This window comes from Chaetodon auriga, chromosome 4, assembly GCF_051107435.1.
Source record: "Chaetodon auriga isolate fChaAug3 chromosome 4, fChaAug3.hap1, whole genome shotgun sequence".
Classification (NCBI taxonomy): domain Eukaryota; kingdom Metazoa; phylum Chordata; class Actinopteri; order Chaetodontiformes; family Chaetodontidae; genus Chaetodon; species Chaetodon auriga.
In genome coordinates this window covers 6456879-6474702 of record NC_135077.1, presented here as the reverse complement: position 1 = coordinate 6474702, position 17824 = coordinate 6456879, and the positions used below count along the sequence as shown (strand labels likewise).

At 42.9% G+C, this 17824-nt stretch overlaps 3 protein-coding genes and 2 pseudogenes across 3 annotated transcripts; 2 read left to right on the top strand and 3 right to left on the bottom strand.

The window, feature by feature from the left end:
* Nucleotides 1–2426: 2426 nt before the first annotated feature.
* LOC143319819 (histone H3) lies at nucleotides 2427–2837 on the bottom strand. The gene has a single exon (XM_076729046.1). The coding sequence runs from the start codon at nucleotides 2835–2837 to the stop codon at nucleotides 2427–2429; it is 411 nt and encodes a 136-aa protein (XP_076585161.1).
* A 356-nt stretch (nucleotides 2838–3193) lies between these two features.
* Nucleotides 3194–3580, top strand: LOC143319259 (histone H2A-like). The gene has a single exon (XM_076728054.1). The coding sequence runs from the start codon at nucleotides 3194–3196 to the stop codon at nucleotides 3578–3580; it is 387 nt and encodes a 128-aa protein (XP_076584169.1).
* A 1784-nt stretch (nucleotides 3581–5364) lies between these two features.
* Nucleotides 5365–6103, bottom strand: LOC143319510 (histone H1 pseudogene; annotated as a pseudogene).
* Nucleotides 6104–8870: 2767 nt separating this feature from the next.
* LOC143319914 (histone H4) lies at nucleotides 8871–9193 on the bottom strand. Its single transcript, XM_076729180.1, has one exon. It carries the CDS (start codon nucleotides 9191–9193, stop codon nucleotides 8882–8884), a length of 312 nt encoding a protein of 103 aa, XP_076585295.1. The 3' UTR covers nucleotides 8871–8881.
* Nucleotides 9194–15120: 5927 nt separating this feature from the next.
* Nucleotides 15121–15815, top strand: LOC143319502 (histone H1 pseudogene; annotated as a pseudogene).
* Nucleotides 15816–17824: the final 2009 nt, after the last annotated feature.

Genomic DNA, 17824 nt, shown 5'->3' with positions numbered 1-17824 from the left:
TAATTTATGTAAATCATGCAATTACGTCATTTAGCGACTACTGGCGACTTTTAGGACAGCCTTTAGCTACTTTACTCACTGAGGAGTTGGCAACACTTCTAAAGAATATAATATGTGAGCTGTGTACAAATACAGTCTTTAAATGTCTGAACTATTGGTTCAATTAACACATCATAAACAAATGTCTCCTGTGTAAGATGTAGGCTGACTTTTATGAATGTGCTTAGTTTTACTTCTGACTTTATTTTTAAATGATCTTATTCTTGAACTGTGAATCATTTGTTTTTCATTGTGTGTTTTGTTTGCGTTTTTGTTTTGTGTCATTATTGTCGAGACAGACATCTAATTTGCAGAATGCAAAGCCAGTGGACAAAAATAGATGAAATAATGTGCATTTTACATGACTCCTAAATGGTTTTGGTGACAATATTTTAAACGCGCCTGTCATTTATAAGCAGTACATAAACAAATACAAGGTTGATAACAACAACAATAATAATCTTTGCTTGTATAGCAGCTTTCATACAGGAGCTGTAGCTCAAAGTGCTTAACAAGAAATGGTTAAAAGAGTAGAGAGAAGTAGAAAGAGTTCATTTTGTCAACCGTGTTTTGTAAGTGTTCGTTGACGTCATTTTATTGCATGACTAAATTGTAAAGACAATGCAAAAATAAAAAAAATATTGATAACAATTCCTGCAAAATCTCTGGTCATCGTGCCCTGACGACTGAAGACAGGCTGTTTTAGGCTGCTATAAATGTCTTTTTGATGTCAATCTGAGCGTTTTGCTCAACCTCCTACCAGACAACAAGCTCTGGAGGGAACTGTTGTTTTGTTACCACTGTGTGTTTTTGACTAGGAATGTAAGTTGGACCAAATCATTTCACAGCATTTGTATTTCTCCGGGTTGTATGCAAATGAAGAGGGCAGTGTGCCATGTCTACAGGGTCTGCTTCACTGTTACTGTACATCCTGTCGCAGCGCCATGTATGCGGAAAATAAATAGATGACCTGTGAGGAAACACAATGTGTTGTTTCATTGCACTTTATCTAGCACACTTTCACCATTCATTTTTACATGATTTATAAAAGTCAGTCAGTCAGTAACACATTCTCAGCCTACTGACTAAACGCATAGTTCAAAATCCATTACAGTATCATGAAACTGCCTGAGAAAATGATGAGAAAAACATTTGACTAAAATCAAACAAAAATCTTGAGGAAAACAAAATGAAAGACTGAAATGTGAGTTAAACCAACAGTTTAAGTCACAGTTTACAATTTTCGGTCAAGAGACTAAGACTAAAACAAAATTTAAAATCATTTTCAGTAAGAGACTAAGACTAAAACTAAATGTAAAATTCTTGTTGGATTGAAACAAGGGTGAAAATAGAAAGAGGGTAGAATAAGGATAGCAGGGTGGACATAAAAACAGATACAAAGTGAATTTCAAATAATTAAATGGATAGATAAATAGCTAATGAAAGTGAAGAGATACGTTTTTAGCTTTCTTTGTGTGTATGTGTGTAGGTAGTGAGTTCCAGAGCTTTGGGGCTTCATGGACGAAGGCTGCAGCCCTGATTTTCTTTGGACTGTTGCTGGAAACCTGCAGTCGACCAGCAGCAGATGATCACAGTGTTCTTGAAGGCAAATAATAAAGGAGGGAGTCAGCGATGTAGCTTGGTCTGAGTCCATGACGGGCTTTGAGCACAAGGAGGACCTTAAAATCAACCCTGAATGTTACAGGAAGTCAGTGCAGAGCAGCTAAAAGTGGACTGATGTGCTCTCTGGTTCTGGTTAATAGTGGAGCTGCAGAGTCTTGAATGAGCTGAAGTTTCCGTCACCTTGTTGATGTGGGATTTAGATTTGAGTCTAGGATGACAGCAAGACTTAAACTCAGAGTTAATGCAGGGAGTTAATTGTTGGTTGGTTGATAACACACTAAGTTGACACCCTAACCTAAGCTACAACAAGCATATAATCCCCAGTGATGTACATCCTAGTGGTGCAGGAAGCGATAATCTCCATATTGAATAATTTGAAGAACTAAAGTCTGATCACGTTTACCACTCCATCTATCTATCTAGCCAGCAGCATAGAGATCCAGTGATTTTATTGTAATTAGCAGTGGAGAGCAGTAGTGACTTCGACATGAGAGTGGACGATGAGCAGGTGTGGGCCTAAACATGTAGTGTGTCAGTACAAACTGATTGAAAGTGAAACAAGACAGCTTTTCGACTAAACACACTCAATATCATAGCAAAAATAAATCCTAGTAAATCTTGAAGCACACTATATCGTGTTGAACAGTTAAATGTCATGGTTAATAGCAATAGAAGAGAAAAGGCAGAGAAGGAGACTCTTCAGTGAAAAGTGAGGTGGCTCTTAAAAGAGCCGTTGTTGTTGTGGTTGGTCAAAGAGGATGAATTTAAGCGCGCTCTCCGCGGATGCGGCGGGCCAGCTGGATGTCTTTGGGCATGATGGTGACCCTCTTGGCGTGGATGGCGCACAGATTGGTGTCCTCGAAGAGACCGACCAGATAGGCCTCGCTGGCCTCCTGCAGAGCCATGACGGCGGAGCTCTGGAAACGCAAGTCGGTCTTGAAATCCTGAGCGATTTCTCTGACCAGGCGCTGGAAGGGCAGCTTGCGGATGAGCAGCTCGGTGGATTTCTGGTAGCGACGGATCTCTCTGAGAGCCACGGTACCGGGCCTGTAACGGTGAGGCTTCTTGACACCGCCGGTGGCCGGGGCGCTTTTACGGGCTGCCTTGGTGGCCAGCTGCTTCCTGGGGGCTTTGCCTCCAGTAGACTTACGAGCTGTCTGCTTGGTTCTTGCCATGGTTTCTTCTTTCTCTCAACAATCAGGAGAAAATGTAGTGAGTAGAGGAAACGCGCTGCTCTTTAAGTGCGGGACCGGCTGCAGAATGATGACGCTGCTGCAGACCTTCGCCTCGTGATTGGTGAAGGGCTCCTGTTGGAGTTCAGCACCGCCTGGAGGAGCGACCCGCCGCAAGAATAGCCGCTGCTCATTGGCGAGAAGGCCATTCAAAATGAGCGCTCGGCCTCTGCTGGAAGCCTCTCTTGTGATTGGTCTGAGGGGAACCCCCCTGCGCGTTGCGCGGACATATAATGGAGGTTTGTACCCTCTGCAGCCACATTTTCTCTGAGCTCTAATCTCTAGAAAACACTGAAACCATGAGTGGAAGAGGCAAAACCGGCGGAAAGGCCAGAGCCAAGGCTAAGACCCGCTCCTCCCGTGCCGGTCTGCAGTTCCCAGTCGGCCGTGTTCACAGGCTGCTGCGCAAAGGCAACTATGCCGAGCGTGTGGGTGCCGGCGCCCCCGTCTATCTGGCAGCTGTGCTCGAGTACCTGACTGCTGAGATCCTCGAGTTGGCTGGAAACGCCGCCCGCGACAATAAGAAGACCCGTATCATTCCTCGTCACCTGCAGCTGGCTGTCCGCAACGACGAGGAGCTCAACAAACTGCTCGGCGGAGTCACCATCGCTCAGGGCGGCGTGCTGCCCAACATCCAGGCTGTGCTGCTGCCCAAGAAGACCGAGAAGCCCGCCAAGGCCAAATAAATCTGCTTCATCAGGACACAAGAAGACCACGCAAAAACGGCTCTTTTAAGAGCCAAGCACTTCTTCTCCAAAGAGCTCTTTTTCTCTTTTATTGTTTTCACTCAATAACCAGAAAATCTATTTTAAAAAAAAAAAAAAAATTATATTAACCGCATACTTTCATTGCACAACTAAACACTAAAAGTATTCACGTAAAGATGGGGACCTCGTCAAATCACTCCAACACTAAAAAAAACAAAAGCAAACCCACACCACGACTGCTCAAGCACCAACATGCACTATATCACCATTTTTACATACTTCATTCATTTTGGGGGAAGATTCAGTGGCTACTTGCACTATACAACAATACAAGTTGTTACACATCACCAACAGGAATTTGGACACAGTATTTCCCCTCTCTGCAATTAACGCACACTTTTTCCCCTTGCTTTCACTACAGTATGACTCTGACAGCGTTTTCCTTTTTCAACGTGAACATGTTGTCACTTCAGTCTTTTCTTTGTTTTTGTCATGATTTCCTTTCCATGTCATTTTTCACTGAACTATTTTACTAGAAGGAACCAAGAGTCTTTATTCAAGCTGTCTTTGACAGCACATGGGACACGTTGGCCTGCAGGGATTGGGGGGGTCAGTTGAAGCCCAGCAGACAGTGGATGAATTGGGTGGCAATGCTGAATAGGTCTGTTCATGTTAACCTCCCTTTTTTTCCTTTTAAAAATATATTTATTCAATATGGTTACAGAATTATGATTGCAATCCGAAAAAAGATAACAGAAAAAACAGAGGGGGGAAAAACCCCAAAGAAAACATAGAGAAAATATTATATAATATAAATTGAAAGAGCTACTGGATGTTGAATATTCAGGGGTTTTGTCCTGAGATCTCCTCACAGAGGGACTGAGGTTGAAAATGTGCAGAGGCAGATTCTGTTTTTTTGGTCAAAAGTCTTCCTCTGTCTGAGGTTGTCGTATAATTTTTTCCAACAGATATGTGAAGAATTGAGTAAAACACTGTAACCAATAGTAGATGATAGTAGCAAATATTGTAGTAGAAGTTTAATAGTTCATTTGCTTAAAAGTACAGGAGAAATGGAGAAGCAGCACATAAAAGGTCAAGATTCTGGCCGATCGTGGATTGTATATTCAGCCTTCACATTCCACAACAAGGTCTGTTGGATGACCACAGTACGTGTGCTTTTCCACACTTTGGTACAGACGACCCCGATGATCATCTGAAATGCAGAGCGCCTGAGCTCTGTAACAGTCCATCAGAAGTTGCTGCTGTGTTTCTTTATCATCATCATCATCATCATCACCATCACCACCATTCTAATAAACAATGATTTTCATAGGACAAGCAAGCAAACAAACATCTCTAGTATCTTTTCTTTTTCTTTTCTTTTTTTTTAACGTTCATCACTTCAGGACTTTCAATTTGGGGTTTTCTACTTAGTGAAGTAAAATCCTTGATGTGTTTAGAAACCAGTTACCCTGGTAAAGCACAGCAGTCTAAGTGTAGCTGATGTTGATCTTGTGTGCTTGTATTGCTTGCATCCCGTGTGGCTCTCCCCCTCCTCTTTTATACAATATTATTATACCTTTATTGCTGCTGCTGCTACCACTGCCAACAACAACAATAATCATGATCATCATGTGTTGGTGAACTCTGTAGTGGTTCCCCAAATGAAACTAATGCAGTTTGTTTGTCTGAAACACATCTTTGTAGTCGTTATGAGACCCTTGTAAACGACAAAAACAACAAGAGAATGAAAAGCGCTCTTCCAAAGTGATGTGGGTGGCTCTTAAAAGAGCCTTTTGTAGGACATGTCTGCATCCCAGTGAGGACAGCTTACTTCTTCTTGGGTGCTGCCTTCTTGACTTTGGGCTTGGCAGCCTTCTTTGCGGGACTTTTCTTGGCTGCAGGAGCCTTCTTGACCACTTTCTTGGGGCTCTTGGGCTTGGAGGCCTTCTTGGGGCTCTTTGTGGCTTTCTTGGCCGCTGCGGGCTTCTTGGCCGCCTTGACTTTCTTCGGGGACTTCTTAGCGGCTGCAGGCTTCTTGGCTGCCGCTGCTGCTTTGGGCTTCTTGGCCGCGGCGGGTTTCTTGGCTGCGGCTTTCTTGGTTTTAGGAGCGGCTTTCTTTGCGGGCTTCTTCGCTTTAGGTTCTGCCACCTTCTTGCTCATCTTGAAGGAACCGGATGCCCCGGTCCCCTTGGTCTGGACCAGAGTCCCCTTGGCCACCAGGCTCTTGATGGCGGTCTTGACGCGGGACTTGTTTTTGTCCACATCGTAGCCACCGGCAGCCAGGGCCTTCTTCAGAGCTGGCGCGGACACGCCGCTCCGCTCCTTGGATGCGGCCACAGCTTTGACGATGAGCTCGCTCACGCTTGGGCCAGCTTTCTTCGGCTTGGAGGTCTTCTTCTTGGCTGCTTTCGCCGGAGCGGCGGCCGGAGCTGGTGCTACTTCTGCCATTTTCTCTCGACTATCAACTTGTTTTTTCTCTTCCCTACACTCACAACGACAGGACGGTCACTCCTGACTGGTGGGGAATCTGGGGCAGGAGGCTGGACTTAAACACAGCGTGAGAACCGTGGAGACTCAACCCAGGCCGGCTCTGCTCGCTGCAGTCTCAATGTCGGCCTACTTGTGTTTTTTCTTCACCGATAAAACGCTCAAAACTAAATGTGGGACAAGTGCCGAGTGCTGACGGTGAAGCGAGCCGATAGCAGACTCGTGTCTCTTCATATCGAACTCATGTAGAGCTCTGATGCTCTCTGCTTTTGGTTTGAGGAGCCTCCAAACCTCATACATTCACCGTCGCGGCCAGCGCTGCCCAGCGACTTTTCTCACTCATTTCTCTCCGAAAATGTTTTTAAACGCGTCACATCTCCATCGAAAGCCGTTCCCCCGCTGGCCTACATGTTTGTTCAGGGAGGCAAAGTGCAAGAAACCGTCTGTCGATCATCGGTTTCTTATAAAACGAAGTTATTCCGGTACCAGCAAACACACCGATGGCCATCGAGGCTGACGGTGCCAGACCTCCGTTCACAGCTGCTCACTGTGAATATTTCTTCTGCTAAAAACCACTTTTTAATATGAGTAAAATGTCAATTGTTCTGCTATTAAAGAACAAATGGCATAGTAAGTGCCGTCGGTTTGTCATCCTCGTGTGATACATTTAACGTCACTGAATATTAAACATGAACAGTCTGCTGATTCCTAAAGATTTGGGCTTTGGATTCTCCAGCGCTATGATCCGTCGTTTTGTTTGTTTGTTTTAAAGCATATTAGTCGACTTTCTCACTCACGTTATGTGTTGGTGTCTGTGGTCCAATAAGATAAGATAGGACTTTATTGATCCCACACAGGGGAAATTTAGTCGTCACAGAGGCACAAAAACATCAAGATAATAATAATAACAATAACAACAACAACAACAATAATAATAATAATGTACAGGGTACCGATTATAAAAATACTAAATGCCATAAAAGTCCTACTGCCATAGAAACTTTTGTTGCTAATATTCTTATGAGGAAAAACTACCAATGTCATATGTTTTATTGCACTTGAGAAAATACTCGATCTATGTATATGCACAAGATACATACAGTTTATAAAATACTGTTTCCAATATGGATAATAAATAGTGTTACTGCACAGCTGAGAGAAATACACAACGACTTAGAATTGCACCAGGTGAGATGGATAATGTGATCGTGTTTTAGCATTGATAACAGTAGTGCAGAACAAAAGTGAACTGAAAAAGGCAGCATCAACACAGAGCTGAGTGACATGACGCTGCCCTCTAACAGTCTCACAGCTGTTGAGGTGAGGGACCTTGATGCATCAGTCTGCTACTGAAAGAGCCGTTTCAGCCTCCCACCGTCTCACGCAGGGGGTGGGATGCACCTCGGGCTGTGATTGGGCCACGTCTTTGGTGTAATTCACAAACTAACTTGGCCAGCCAGCATCAGTCTGTTTTATCCAGATGGTTCAGCGCTAACGTGAGCAGACTACGTCTAAGTCTGCTTTATTTCAAGACTTGGAAACACCCCTGAAATGTGAATGTTTACTATTTCGACTTTTTTTTTTATTCCTCACCGGGACTACATATTGTTGAATATTGAACATTTTCATTCATGGTCACACAACAGTTTTAGTTATTATTATTATTATTATTATTATTATTATTATTATGATTATTATTATGCTGTTTGGAGTTAAAGTCAGTCAGAATGACCTCCAGCAGCCTCACTGATGTTGTTCATGTTGTTCGTGAAGCGCATGTCGACGCTTGTGTCGTTTAGGGCCAATGACGTCACTGATGACGTTCGAAACCGCGCTCGTTCAGGAATTGCTTCGAGTATCGGCGCGATTTATGAACATTTATACACCCCAGTGGATCCGCTCACACCTCGTGGGTTAGTGTGACACACAGGTGCATTTTGTTATACTGCTGCTTACTGTGATGGAGCCTGCGAGAAAGAGAAAGTTTTCCCCCGTGTGAGAACATTTTGATCTGATCTCTCCCAATATGTGATCAAGTACACTTTCAGTGACATTATCACATGTGTTTTTTGCTTGTTATGCAGTGTACTATAATTTGCACTCTTTTCTTTTAACCCAAGGTGAACGGTTTGTTGTGTGAACTGGGGTACAACGACAACAACACCTCATCCACGCTGAGGCATTCTCGTGCTTGGCATGAAAATAATGAGGGGAATGTGGCATATTTAGTTTCGGAATGAAAATGAATAAAATCGATTTCACTGCTCTCGTGTTCACGAGCACATTCACTGCCCCTTACCTTGTGAAAACACTGCAACAGTTTTGAAAGCAATTGTTCTCCTGTCATTATGAGTTGTTCAAACGTTGACCACACTAGATTTGTATTGTTACATATCCATAATACACTAAACAATACATTTTATTTCTGTGACTTATAATACACGAACTATACATGAAATGCATTTTAAATATGAATTCATTTTTGAAGTTAGGAGTTCATCTGAGCACATTAGGTCGAGGTCTGGTTGTTTTCAGGATTCTGAAATAACCAGGAACATCAGACCCTCATACCAAGATTCAGTGTATGTGGTAATTTCCCTACTCACGTTACATTATTTCGGTAATAAATTAATGTGAACTAAAAATTTACATACGATTAACAGTTAAGCCGATCTTAATTTCGGCAACGAACGCATTCGGTGTTTCGATATACCAGAATTCAACTCTTTCAATAAATGTGGGGGGCCCTTAAAAGGGCCGTTGAGTTTGTTTTCAAAGGTTCAGAAAGATTTAACCGCCGAAGCCGTACAGAGTGCGACCCTGCCTCTTCAGAGCATAGACCACATCCATGGCGGTGACGGTTTTCCTCTTGGCGTGCTCGGTGTAGGTGACGGCATCACGGATGACGTTCTCCAGGAAAACCTTCAACACACCACGAGTCTCTTCATAGATGAGACCGGAGATACGCTTCACACCACCACGGCGAGCCAGACGGCGGATAGCGGGTTTGGTGATTCCCTGGATGTTATCACGGAGCACCTTGCGATGACGCTTGGCGCCTCCTTTACCGAGTCCTTTGCCTCCTTTGCCTCGTCCACTCATCCTGATAGATCAGCTGAATATGCCGTAATAGTCACCTAGTCTGTGCGGCCAGCGCTTTAACTATAATGTGAGGACGTGTTAGAAAGCAGAGGCGGGCCTCTTTCTTCTTTGGCTTCTCATGCTGAAGGAGGATACATTCTCGCAATAGCGCCACCAACTGCACACTATCGTGAATGAATCATGTCTGACGTCTCTATTGGGGAAGATAGCGTTGATCAAATCATCATGCAATTATTATCAAATATTAATACCGGGATATTATACCGGGAGCTTTAAATAGAGTATCACAGTAGAGTAAAGCATTAATTTCCTCTGCTTCAATGCAAAAACAAAAACTAGAATATACATTATCTCTCAGGTTCTATCACTGTTTAAGTGATTTTAGTGATTATTCTGAGCATTTGATGGTTGAAGCCTCTGAGCTGTGGGCCTATAACGACTTGAAAGGCTCCTGGAAATTAAATGTTACCCCTAAACTAGCAGGCAAATAGTTTTCTCAACATGCAAAATGGAATCAATATATTAAGAGTTTGAAACATTCACATATGACTACCACTAATAGCTTCCTTCAATTCAGTATTCATTTATTAGTCCTGCAAGGCGAAATTCCAATTTTTTATTTTTTATTTTTTCCCTTGTACAAATTATATGATAGGCAGCATTCAGAAGTTGACATATAGAGAGAAAAGATGTAGCTAACCTTAAAGGATACGTTCATCATTTTTTAACTGTTGATGCTTTTCCTAATTTAGGTAAATCTGTCCATTATGATGCATCTTTCCTGATGATAGGATCTGGGTTTTAAAGTGGATCCCTTCTTATTAACACTTAAACTGTTTACAATAAGACAATCATACACATACATTTATTAATTTCTCTTTTTGAGTTCACTTCATGTGAATGCAGAACATTTTTTTACAGATTTACAAAGACAGATTTGACAGATTTAGTGAATGGTAGGCATCTGTTAAAACTGTGTGTCAAATTTAGATTACATTTGAAGATGAACAGTTTGGCATACCCAGTTGTTTGAACAACCTTCAAGCCTGCCTGAGTGGCCTTGTAGCTTATTATTATCATTGTTGTTATTATTATTATTGTTGTTGTTGTTTTGTGTGTCCCACTGCATCTAATTGACTTGCTCTCCAGAAATGTAAAAAGTGCTCACAATTTGCACCATCGTAATAGTACCTAAGTAATAATGACAGTTGCTCAGTTGCTTTTTTTTTTTTTTTTTTTTTTTTTAGGTCTTCTCCTTTATCTGCAATGACAGAGAAAAAGTTGCTTGTCTTGTTGTAAGCTCTGCTCCTGTCATCCTGCACTAGTTGACGACACACCTTCAGATGTGGGTGTTATGGCCCATCTGACACACTGAGATATGTCTGGGAGAGGAACCGGATTTCAGTTTTAAAACTATGAGTGACACATTGTGACACACCATACATTTAGTGTATGCCCCATGTATTGAGGCTGTCAGTCCTCTGTAGTGGCCGCAGGTTCAACTCCCACCTGCGGCTCATTTACTGCATGTCACCCCCTCTCTCTCTGGCCCTTTTCCTGTCATACCTTCAGCTGTTTTCATCATAAAGGTTAAAAAGCCCCCCCCCCCCCAAAAAAAAAAAAAAAGCTATTGTAAACTATTAGACTACAGGTTAAATACAGTGTGGTTGGGATGGTGTGGAATGAAAATAATGCAAGAAGACTGTCGCTGTCACTTGGGCCTGGGGCACAACATGCAGACTCCTCTTAGTCCACATCTCGGTGATCTGAAGTTTCTGGTCACACAACGAAATATTCCACAATTTTATTTATTTATTTTTTGATCAGGCCTTGCAGATCTCACCTGAGTATAAGATTTAGTTTAATCCAGATCCTGGTTTTCTGACTAGACCCACTGGAATTCGGAGGAATCCCTATGACACAATCATAATGTCATCAAGGATTAAATGAATCAAAGCGTCGCTACAGGAGGTGTGTCGTTCCCAATCAAACATTTGTACTTTATGTAGCCTATGCAACTGCTCTTTAACTCACCGGATGAGTAACACTGTTTGCTTGTTTTTGTGTTCACTGAACATGTTTGGATCCTCAAAATATACTGTTTATACTGTTTATACTTCATGCCACTTGCACTACTTACATTCATTTTTATTACTTTTTGGATATTATGACTATTTGCACTTCAGGTTAGATGCTAAACTGCATTCCGTTGTCTCTTTGCTGCACTCTGACGATGACAATAAAGTTGAATCTAATCTAATCTTGTCTCAGTAATTCAGTTTAGTTCAGTTCTATTTATATAGCGCCAAATCAGAACAGAAGATTTCTTAGGACACTTTCCATATAGGGCTGGTACAGACCACACTGTGTATCTAAAGAGACCCAACAATTCCCTCATGAGCACTTGATGACAGTGGCGAGGAAAAGCTTCCTTTGAGCAGGCAGGAAGGAACCTCTAGCAGAGGAACCAGCTCCACCTGGTGTGATGTTTGCAGCCCGAGACTGTGCCTACAGGGGGAAGTTTTGGATAAAGCATTACTTAAATTAAGTCAACTCTCCACTTTTTCTTTTCTTTTTTCAAATTGCAGAAAATGCTTACCAAAAAAATATTGAGACACTGGACTAGAAAGAGTTTACTACGGAAATTAAATCAACATCAGTTTTTTAATAAGTTGCCTTCCGTCAGTGTTGACGTAAAAATCATAGGTGATCCCCCCCCCCCCCCCCCCCCCCCCCCATCATAATTTATTTAATTAATCTGTCTTTATTAGTTTGGTTGGCGTGGATATTTGTTTAAGAGTGTTTTTTTTGTTTGTTTGTTTGTTTGGAATTACTCTTGATGCTTGTTTTGGAGGGGGAAGAGACACTATGACTGTACCCCTGTTTATTGGATGGACCTACTGTTAGGAGCCATCTACAGTTGGTTATCAGACTCTGAAGTAATTCAGCCCTTTTACACATAGGCTTCTTGCCGCCATACCTGTGGATGCAGGATTCAGCTGTCTTGCAAGACGAGGACCTGAACTCCTAGCGGCGGGTGAACTGTGGGGTTTTATTTGTGAGGCTTTAGCCCTGGACTATTTTAACAATTTTTTTTATGTGTTTTAATTCAAATAAATTTTTCTACTAAGGCTTCCTCTGTGTGCTGATTAACAGACTGCTCCCCCCCCCCCCCCCCCCCACACACACACACACACGCACACACACACACACACACACGCACACACACACACACACACACACACACACACACACACACACACACACACACACTGAATCTTGATATGAGGGTCTGATGTTCCTGGTTGTGTTTCAGAATCCTGAAAACAACCCGACCTCGACTTAATGTGCTCAGATGAACTCCTAACTTCAAAAACGAATTCATATTTAAAATGCATTTCATGTATAGTTCGTGTATTATAAGTCACAGAAATAAAATGTATTGTTTAGTGTATTATGGGTATGTAACAATACAAATCTAATATTGCTTGTCAAATGTTTATCAAAAAATATTGTCAATGTTTGAACACCTCTCAATGACAGGAGAACAATTGTTTTCAAACTGTTGCAGTGTTTTCACAAGGTAAGGGGCAGTGAAGATGCTCGTGAACACGAAGAGAGCAGTGAAATCGATTTTATTCATTTTCATTCCGAAACTAAATATGCCACATTCCCCTCATTATTTTCATGCCAAGCACGAGAATGCCTCAGTGTGGATGAGGTGTTGTTGTCGTTGTACCCCAGTTCTTTAGCACACAACAAACCGTTCACCTTGGGTTAAAAGAAAAGAGTGCAAATTATAGTACACTGCATAACAAGCAAAAAACACATGTGATAATGTCACTGAAAGTGTACTTGATCACATATTGGGAGAGATCAGATCAAAATGTTCTCACACGGGGGAAAACTTTCTCTTTCTCGCAGGCTCCATCACAGTAAGCAGCAGTATAACAAAATGCACCTGTGTGTCACACTAACCCACGAGGTGTGAGCGGATCCACTGGGGTGTATAAATGTTCATAAATCGCGCCGAAGCAATTCCTGAACGAGCGAGGTTTCGAACGTCATCAGTGACGTCATTGGCCCTAAACGACACAAGCGTCGACATGCGCTTCACGAAACACTTCCGGGATTCGGGAGCGTCGGCACGGTACGACCCATCAACCTGGCTGCTGTCAGGTTAATGAATGAATGGCACCGAAACGCGGCACAGTCGGTGCCCAGGGTCGTCCCGGGTGACACACTGGACCGCCGGCAAAGTGTTAGAAGGTGGAAAGTAGTGAGGCTGCTGGAGGTCATTTTGACTGACTTTAACTCCAAACAGCAGAATTAATAATAATAATAATAATAATAATAGTAAACATTCACATTCCATCACTGTTAGATGTTTGAGGGGTGTTTCCAAGTCTTGAAATAAAGCAGACTTAGACGTAGTCTGCTCACGTTAGCGCTGAACCATCTGGATAAAACAGACTGATGCTGGCTGGCCAAGTTAGTTTGTGAATTACACCAAAGACGTGGCCCAATCACAGCCCGAGGTGCATCCCACCCCCTGCGTGAGACGGTGGGAGGCTGAAACGGCTCTTTCAGTAGCAGACTGATGCATCAAGGTCCCTCACCTCAACAGCTGTGAGACTGTTAGAGGGCAGCGTCATGTCACTCAGCTCTGTGTTGATGCTGCCTTTTTCAGTTCACTTTTGTTCTGCACTACTGTTATCAATGCTAAAACACGATCACATTATCCATCTCACCTGGTGCAATTCTAAGTCGTTGTGTATTTCTCTCAGCTGTGCAGTAACACTATTTATTATCCATATTGGAAACAGTATTTTATAAACTGTATGTATCTTGTGCATATACATAGATCGAGTATTTTCTCAAGTGCAATAAAACATATGACATTGGTAGTTTTTCCTCATAAGAATATTAGCAACAAAAGTTTCTATGGCAGTAGGACTTTTATGGCATTTAGTATTTTTATAATCGGTACCCTGTACATTATTATTATTATTGTTGTTGTTGTTGTTATTGTTATTATTATTATCTTGATGTTTTTGTGCCTCTGTGACGACTAAATTTCCCCTGTGTGGGATCAATAAAGTCCTATCTTATCTTATTGGACCACAGACACCAACACATAACGTGAGTGAGAAAGTCGACTAATATGCTTTAAAACAAACAAACAAAACGACGGATCATAGCGCTGGAGAATCCAAAGCCCAAATCTTTAGGAATCAGCAGACTGTTCATGTTTAATATTCAGTGACGTTAAATGTATCACACGAGGATGACAAACCGACGGCACTTACTATGCCATTTGTTCTTTAATAGCAGAACAATTGACATTTTACTCATATTAAAAAGTGGTTTTTAGCAGAAGAAATATTCACAGTGAGCAGCTGTGAACGGAGGTCTGGCACCGTCAGCCTCGATGGCCATCGGTGTGTTTGCTGGTACCGGAATAACTTCGTTTTATAAGAAACCGATGATCGACAGACGGTTTCTTGCACTTTGCCTCCCTGAACAAACATGTAGGCCAGCGGGGGAACGGCTTTCGATGGAGATGTGACGCGTTTAAAAACATTTTCGGAGAGAAATGAGTGAGAAAAGTCGCTGGGCAGCGCTGGCCGCGACGGTGAATGTATGAGGTTTGGAGGCTCCTCAAACCAAAAGCAGAGAGCATCAGAGCTCTACATGAGTTCGATATGAAGAGACACGAGTCTGCTATCGGCTCGCTTCACCGTCAGCACTCGGCACTTGTCCCACATTTAGTTTTGAGCGTTTTATCGGTGAAGAAAAAACACAAGTAGGCCGACATTGAGACTGCAGCGAGCAGAGCCGGCCTGGGTTGAGTCTCCACGGTTCTCACGCTGTGTTTAAGTCCAGCCTCCTGCCCCAGATTCCCCACCAGTCAGGAGTGACCGTCCTGTCGTTGTGAGTGTAGGGAAGAGAAAAAACAAGTTGATAGTCGAGAGAAAATGGCAGAAGTAGCACCAGCTCCGGCCGCCGCTCCGGCGAAAGCAGCCAAGAAGAAGACCTCCAAGCCGAAGAAAGCTGGCCCAAGCGTGAGCGAGCTCATCGTCAAAGCTGTGGCCGCATCCAAGGAGCGGAGCGGCGTGTCCGCGCCAGCTCTGAAGAAGGCCCTGGCTGCCGGTGGCTACGATGTGGACAAAAACAAGTCCCGCGTCAAGACCGCCATCAAGAGCCTGGTGGCCAAGGGGACTCTGGTCCAGACCAAGGGGACCGGGGCATCCGGTTCCTTCAAGATGAGCAAGAAGGTGGCAGAACCTAAAGCGAAGAAGCCCGCAAAGAAAGCCGCTCCTAAAACCAAGAAAGCCGCAGCCAAGAAACCCGCCGCGGCCAAGAAGCCCAAAGCAGCAGCGGCAGCCAAGAAGCCTGCAGCCGCTAAGAAGTCCCCGAAGAAAGTCAAGGCGGCCAAGAAGCCCGCAGCGGCCAAGAAAGCCACAAAGAGCCCCAAGAAGGCCTCCAAGCCCAAGAGCCCCAAGAAAGTGGTCAAGAAGGCTCCTGCAGCCAAGAAAAGTCCCGCAAAGAAGGCTGCCAAGCCCAAAGTCAAGAAGGCAGCACCCAAGAAGAAGTAAGCTGTCCTCACTGGGATGCAGACATGTCCTACAAAAGGCTCTTTTAAGAGCCACCCACATCACTTTGGAAGAGCGCTTTTCATTCTCTTGTTGTTTTTGTCGTTTACAAGGGTCTCATAACGACTACAAAGATGTGTTTCAGACAAACAAACTGCATTAGTTTCATTTGGGGAACCACTACAGAGTTCACCAACACATGATGATCATGATTATTGTTGTTGTTGGCAGTGGTAGCAGCAGCAGCAATAAAGGTATAATAATATTGTATAAAAGAGGAGGGGGAGAGCCACACGGGATGCAAGCAATACAAGCACACAAGATCAACATCAGCTACACTTAGACTGCTGTGCTTTACCAGGGTAACTGGTTTCTAAACACATCAAGGATTTTACTTCACTAAGTAGAAAACCCCAAATTGAAAGTCCTGAAGTGATGAATGTTAAAAAGAAAGAAAAGATACTAGAGATGTTTGCTGGCTTGTCCTATGAAAATCATTGTTTATTAGAATGGTGGTGGTGATGATGATGATGATGATGATGAAGAAACACAGCAGCAACTTCTGATGGACTGTGACAGAGCTCAGGCGCTGTGGTCATCCAACAGACCTTGTTGTGGGATGTGAGGGCCGAATATACAATCCACAATCGGCCAGAATAAGTCAAATTCAGCTGTCCGAGAAAAGTGCTCAAAAAAGAGCTGCAGGAGTCGGGGTCCGAGAAGCAAAAACACTTTATTGCCGGCAACAGAGGGGAAAAAACACTCAGAGACACACAGAGTGCAACTCTGAAGAAGTTCCAACTTACAATGGTCAGTGCTCTGTCTTTTATAGAGTTCAGCTCAAGATCTCCCCCACCCTTGGGGCATCTTCTCTTCAAGGATTTCGTTATCCCCTGGCCGCTATTCAGCCTGGGCTTGCAGGTGCTCCTTTTTCTTTCTATTCTTTTGAAATTACACCATTAGCTTCTGATTGTCACGGGCTCTATTTTTAAAAACATTACCAAATCACAATTTATTGCCATAACTGTATATAAAGTATAAAGATGTCACACAATCACATTATCTTTAAGTACACTTTGAGAGTACATTAAAACATAGCAGAGTATATTGAATCATCTCAAACCAGCAATCATTAAAGCATAGTAAATCATAGTGTGATTATATGACCATTCAGTCTTTCATGATGATAACAGACACTCAAACATGGATTGAATACAGTAAGGTCATATAAGGACACACAGGGCTCTGTATGGTCACAGACAACACCAGCTAAAACCGGCTGAGACCAGCTAAGACAGTTGCAAAGACACCTGCAAGGCCATGGAAAAGCCAAAGATCCATGATACAGGTGCCCTGCCCTCGTGATCTCTGCTGTACAGTATCATCCCTGCACAGTATCACCATCTTGACCTTTTATGTGCTTCTTCCCCATTTCTCCATTTCTCCTGTACTTTTAAGCAAATGAACTATTAAACTTCTACTACACTATTTGCTACTATCATCTACTATTGGTTACAGTGTCTTCACATATCTGTTGGAAAAAAATTATACGACAACCTCAGACAGAGGAAGACTTTTGACCAAAAAAACAGAATCTGCCTCTGCACATTTTCAACCATCTCAGGACAAAACCCCTGAATATTCAACATCCAGTAGCTCTTTCAATTTATATTATTTAATATTTTCTGTATGTTTTCTTTGGGGTCCCCCCCCATTTTCATCTTTTTTCTGATTGTTATCATTATTCTGTAACCATATTGAATAAATGAAAAGTTTTTTAAAAGAAAAAAAGGGAGGTTAACATGAACAGACCTATTCAGCATTGCCACCCAATTCATCCACTGTCTGCTGGGCTTCAACTGACCCCCCCAATCCCTGCAGGCCAACGTGTCCCATGTGCTGTCAAAGACAGCTTGAGTAAAGACTCTTGGTTCCTTCTAGTAAAATAGTTCAGTAAAAAATGACATGGAAAGGAAATCATGACAAAAACAAAGAAAAGACTGAAGCGGTGTGAATGACAGTAGAGTGACAGACA

What these genes read in the sequence shown, in the direction of transcription:
- LOC143319259 (XM_076728054.1), top strand. Translation starts at nt 3,194, where the DNA reads ATGAGTGGAAGAGGCAAAACCGGCGGAAAGGCCAGAGCCAAGGCTAAG.
- LOC143319914 (XM_076729180.1), bottom strand. Translation starts at nt 9,193, where the DNA reads ATGAGTGGACGAGGCAAAGGAGGCAAAGGACTCGGTAAAGGAGGCGCC.
- LOC143319819 (XM_076729046.1), bottom strand. Translation starts at nt 2,837, where the DNA reads ATGGCAAGAACCAAGCAGACAGCTCGTAAGTCTACTGGAGGCAAAGCC.